Source organism: Oncorhynchus nerka, linkage group LG22 (assembly GCF_034236695.1).
Source record: "Oncorhynchus nerka isolate Pitt River linkage group LG22, Oner_Uvic_2.0, whole genome shotgun sequence".
Lineage (NCBI taxonomy): Eukaryota > Metazoa > Chordata > Actinopteri > Salmoniformes > Salmonidae > Oncorhynchus > Oncorhynchus nerka.
Genome location: NC_088417.1, coordinates 24,812,831 through 24,818,830, shown reverse-complemented (window position 1 = coordinate 24,818,830; position 6,000 = coordinate 24,812,831). Strand labels below are relative to the sequence as shown.

The 6,000-nt window shown below is 40.0% G+C and overlaps 1 protein-coding gene across 1 annotated transcript in view; it reads left to right on the top strand.

Moving 5' to 3' along the window:
* The window catches only part of dok6 (docking protein 6), an 86,157-nt gene that overhangs the window by 52,567 nt on the left and 27,590 nt on the right, over nucleotides 1-6,000 (top strand). The window contains exons 6-7 of the mRNA XM_029646338.2: nucleotides 1-34; nucleotides 723-831. The exon at nucleotides 1-34 is cut by the window's left edge and continues 105 nt beyond it. Coding sequence (XP_029502198.1) covers nucleotides 1-34; nucleotides 723-831 — 143 coding nt within the window. The remainder of the gene's footprint in view (nucleotides 35-722; nucleotides 832-6,000) is intronic.

Sequence of the window (6,000 nt, the reverse complement as noted above, 5' to 3'; positions counted from 1 at the left end):
GAGGATGATGGTAGAGATGAAGAAGAGCTCACAGGTAACACGCACAGACACACATAGTACACACGCACACACAGACACACATAGTACACACGCACGCACACACAGACAGACATAGTACACACACACACAAATTCCCTGTGGATATGGCCTATGTTTCTTTCCTCTCTCTATGGTCAGTATGCTGTATTTACGTATGGTTTTCTAAGGCTTGATGAGCCCTGGCCATATGGCCATGTTCCTGGACTCCCTCCATATGGGAATACTGCAGAGTATACTGAAATACATGAATTACATGAAGAGGTTGTGGAACACAGTGGACACTTTGGTTATGGGTCATCATACCACAAATAGGACTTCTAGGTTCTAAAGAGATGTACTCGATATAATTGAAAGAGAAAAATGCAGTGACTGTAGTTTAAAACACACGTTTAGCTTTTTTGTGTGTTTTATTTCATATCATGGTATTGATCAAATGTTGTGAATTTGTACTGCATGTCATTTGTCCACAATATGCAGTAGCTACCTGTAATGCCTGTGGCTGTTTTTCCTACTTTGCATTCCCTAGAGGTGACTATACCCAGAGATAACAATTGCATCCCAAATTGCACCCTAATCTCTATCAAAACTAGTGGTCTAAAGTAGTGCACTATAGAGACAGTCAGCTGCCATTTGGGACGCAGCCCAACACACTGAAGATGATGTTGTTGTTGTCTCTGTTTCAGACCCACTCCAACCAGACAACGTTAACCAAGTCCATTTCTCTGCCTCGCAGTGCCTACTGGCATCACATAATGCGCCAGAACAGCGTGGGAGACATCTACAGCTACCAAGGTACAAACAGCAGAGCTCAGCTAGGCAGCCCAACAGCATTATCTGAACACGCACACGCACGCAGGCACACATTACCAGTAATGCTACCTGCTGGTAATATTGCAAGTAATATTCAATACCCCTGTAGTTCAACAGGACAGTGTAACAGTATCAAAATCGGCAACTCTTAAGTCAATCAGTGATTTTATGACAACCAGCAAATAAATGAATGGTTGTATGTCTTCCCACAACGGCAAATATTTAAAACACAGCTAATCATGTAGGATTACTCTATGACATGTCAGACATACAACATGCTCATCTCCACTACAGCCCCGTCGATGAGAATGGGGGGGCGCTCGGTCCTCCTTTTCCTGTAGTCCACAATCATCTCCTTAGTCTTGGTTAAGTTGAGGGATAGGTTGTTATTCTGGCACCACCTGGCCAGGTCTCTGACCTCCTCCCTATAGGCCGTCTCGTCGTTGTCGGTGATCAGGCCTACCACTGTTGTGTCGTCTGCAAACTTAATGATGGTTTTGGAGTCGTGCCTGGCCATGTAGTCGTGGGTGAATAGGGAGTACAGGAGAGGACTGAGCACGCACCCCTGCGGAGCTCCAGTGTTGAGGATCAGCGTGGCAGGTGTGTTGCTACCTACCCTCACCACCTGGGGGCGGCCCGTCAAGAAGTCCATGATCCAGTTGCAGAGGGAGGTGTTGAGTCCCAGGATCCTTAGCTTAGTGATGAGCTTTGAGGGTACTATGGTGTTGAATGCTGAGCTGTAGTCAATGAATAGCATTCTCACATAAGTGTTCCTTTTGTCCAGGGGTGAAAGGGCAGTTTGGAGTGCAATAGAGATTGCATCATCTGTGGATCTGTTTGGGGGGTATGCAAATTGGAGTGGGTCTGGTGTTTCTGGGATAATTGTGTTGATGTGAGCCATTACCAACCTTTCGAAACACTTCATGGCTACGGACGTGGGTGCTATGGGTCTGTAGTCATTTAGGCAGGGTGACTTTGTGTTCTTGGGCACAGGGACTATGGTGGTCTGCTTGAAACATGTTGGTATTACAGATTCAATCAAGGACATGTTGAAAATGTCAGTGAAGACACCTGCCAGTTGGTCAGCACATGCCCGGAGCACACGTCCTGGTAATCCGTCTGGCCCTGCAGCCTTGTGTATGTTGACCTGTTTAAAGAAACGTCTTACTCACGTCGGCTACGGAGAGCGTGATCACACAGTCGTCCAGAACAGCTGATGCTCTCATGCATGCCTCAGTGTTGCTTGCCTTGAAGCGAGCATAGAAGTGATTTAGCTTGTCTGGTAGGCTCGTGTCACTGTGTTATTTTCTACTCCCTGTATATAGCCATGTTATTTCTACTCCCTAGATAGATAGCCATGTTATTTTCTACTCCCTGTATATAGCCATGTTATTTTCTACTCCCTGTATATAGCCATGTTATTTTCTACTCCCTGTATATAGATAGCCATGTTATTTTCTACTCCCTGTATATAGCCATGTTATTTTCTACTCCCTGTATATAGCCACGTTATTTTCTACTCCCTGTATATAGATAGCCATGTTATTTTCTACTCCCTGTATATAGCCATGTTATTTTCTACTCCCTGTATATAGCCATGTTATTTCTACTCCCTGTATATAGCCATGTTATTTTCTACTCCCTATATATAGCCATGTTATTTTCTATTCCCTGTATATATCCATGTTATTTTCTACTCCCTGTATATAGCCATGTTATTTTCTACTCCCTGTATATAGATAGCCATGTAATTTTCTACTCCCTATATATAGCCATGTTATTTTCTACTCCCTGTATATATCCATGTTATTTTCTACTCCCTGTATATAGCCATGTTATTTTTCTACTCCCTGTATATAGATAGCCATGTTATTTTCTACTCCCTGTATATAGCCATGTTATTTTCTACTCCCTGTATATAGCCATGTTATTTTCTACTCCCTGTATATAGCCATGTTATTTTCTACTCCCTGTATATAGATAGCCATGTTATTATCTACTCCCTGTACATAGACATGTTATTTTCTACTCCCTGTATATAGCCATGTTATTTTCTACTCCCTGTATATAGCCATGTTATTTTCTACTTCCTGTATATAGCCATGTTATTTTCTACTTCCTGTATATAGCCATGTTATTTTCTACTTCCTGTATATAGCCATGTTATTTTCTACTCCCTGTATATAGCCATGTTATTTTCTACTTCCTGTATATAGCCATGTTATTTTCTACTTCCTATATATAGCCATGTTATTTTCTACTCCCTGTATATAGCCATGTTATTTTCTACTTCCTGTATATAGCCAATGTTATTTTCTACTTCCTGTATATAGCCATGTTATTTTCTACTCCCTGTATATATCCATGTTATTTTCTACTCCCTGTATATAGCCATGTTATTTTTCTACTCCCTGTATATAGATAGCCATGTTATTTTCTACTCCCTATATATAGCCATGTTATTTTCTACTCCCTGTATATAGCCATGTTATTTTCTACTTCCTGTATATAGCCAATGTTATTTTCTACTTCCTGTATATAGCCATGTTATTTTCTACTCCCTGTATATAGCCATGTTATTTTCTACTTCCTGTATATAGCCATGTTATTTTCTACTCCCTGTATATAGCCATGTTATTTTCTACTCCCTGTATATAGCCATGTTATTTTCTACTCCCTGTATATATCCATGTTATTTTCTACTCCCTGTATATAGCCATGTTATTTTCTACTTCCTGTATATAGCCATGTTATTTTCTACTCCCTGTATATAGATAGCCATGTTATTTTCTACTCCCTGTATATAGCCAAGTTATTTTCTACTCCCTGTATATAGATAGCCATGTTATTTTCTACTCCCTGTATATAGCCAAGTTATTTTCTACTCCCTGTATATAGATAGCCATGTTATTTTCTACTCCCTGTATATAGCCATGTTATTTTCTACTCCCTGTATATAGCCATGTTATTTCTACTCCCTGTATATAGCCATGTTATTTTCTACTCCCTATATATAGCCATGTTATTTTCTATTCCCTGTATATATCCATGTTATTTTCTACTCCCTGTATATAGCCATGTTATTTTCTACTCCCTGTATATAGATAGCCATGTTATTTTCTACTCCCTATATATAGCCATGTTATTTTCTACTCCCTGTATATATCCATGTTATTTTCTACTCCCTATATATAGCCATGTTATTTTTCTACTCCCTGTATATAGCCATGTTATTTTCTACTCCCTGTATATATCCATGTTATTTTCTACTCCCTATATATAGCCATGTTATTTCTACTCCCTGTATATAGCCATGTTATTTTCTACTCCCTATATATAGCCATGTTATTTTCTATTCCCTGTATATATCCATGTTATTTTCTACTCCCTGTATATAGCCATGTTATTTTCTACTCCCTGTATATAGATAGCCATGTTATTTTCTACTCCCTATATATAGCCATGTTATTTTCTACTCCCTGTATATATCCATGTTATTTTCTACTCCCTATATATAGCCATGTTATTTTCTACTCCCTGTATATAGCCATGTAATTTTCTACTCCCTGTATATAGATAGCCATGTTATTATCTACTCCCTGTACATAGACATGTTATTTTCTACTCCCTGTATATAGCCATGTTATTTTCTACTCCCTGTATATAGCCATGTTATTTTCTACTCCCTGTATATAGATAGCCATGTTATTTTCTACTCCCTGTATATAGCCATGTTATTTTCTACTTCCTGTATATAGCCATGTTATTTTCTACTCCCTGTATATAGCCATGTTATTTTCTACTCCCTGTATATAGATAGCCATGTTATTTTCTACTTCCTGTATATAGCCATGTTATTTTCTACTCCCTGTATATAGCCATGTTATTTTCTACTTCCTGTATATAGCCATGTTATTTTCTACTCCCTGTATATAGCCATGTTATTTTCTACTCCCTATGTTATTTTTACTTGTTACTTCTATTCATTATTCACTGTGTATTTAATTCTTGTGTCACTATTTCTATTTTTTATTAAATGTATTACCTTATCTTTAACACTGCATTGTTGGAAAAGTAGCCTTAAGTAAGCATTTCACTGTTAGTCTACACCTGTTGTCTACGAAGCATGTGACACATACAATTTGATTTGATTTCAAGCACATTTCTCTCCTCTGTTTTCCTCTTAATCTGCTGTTTTCTTCTCCATTTGGAAAGCCGCAGCACTTATGCTCTCAACCCAGGGTTCTGCTCCTCTTGTCACATCAGGATTGTCTTATGAGACTGCATGTTGTTCTCAACCCAGGGCTCTGCTCCTCTTGTCACATCAGGATTGTCTTATGAGACTGCATGTTGTTCTCAACCCAGGGCTCTGCTCCTCTTGTCACAACAGGATTGTCTTATGAGACTGCATGTTGTTCTCAACCCAGGGCTCTGCTCCTCTTGTCACATCAGGATTGTCTTATGAGACTGCATGTTGTTCTCAACCCAGGGCTCTGCTCCTCTTGTCACAACAGGATTGTCTTATGAGACTGCATGTTGTTCTCAACCCAGGGCTCTGCTCCTCTTGTCACATCAGGATTGTCTTATGAGACTGCATGTTGTTCTCAACCCAGGGCTCTGCTCCTCTTGTCACATCAGGATTGTCTTATGAGACTGCATGTTGTTCTCAACCCGGGGCTCTGCTCCTCTTGTCACATCAGGATTGTCTTATGAGACTGCATGTTGTTCTCAAGCCAGGGCTCTGCTCCTCTTGTCACAACAGGATTGTCTTATGAGACTGCATGTTGTTCTCAACCCAGGGCTCTGCTCCTCTTGTCACATCAGGATTGTCTTATGAGACTGCATGTTGTTCTCAAGCCAGGGCTCTGCTCCTCTTGTCACATTAGGATTGTCTTATGAGACTGCATGTTGTTCTCAACCCAGGGCTCTGCTCCTCTTGTCACATCAGGATTGTCTTATGAGACTGCATGTTGTTCTCAACCCAGGGCTCTGCTCCTCTTGTCACATCAGGATTGTCTTATGAGACTGCATGTTGTTCTCAAGCCAGTGCAAAGTCACCGACAGCAATGCTTTCTATTGCATTCTACGTTGTCTTCTCCTTTCCTAAGACCACATTTTTGCATGAAGGTACTGCAACTTTTTTCTACGGTC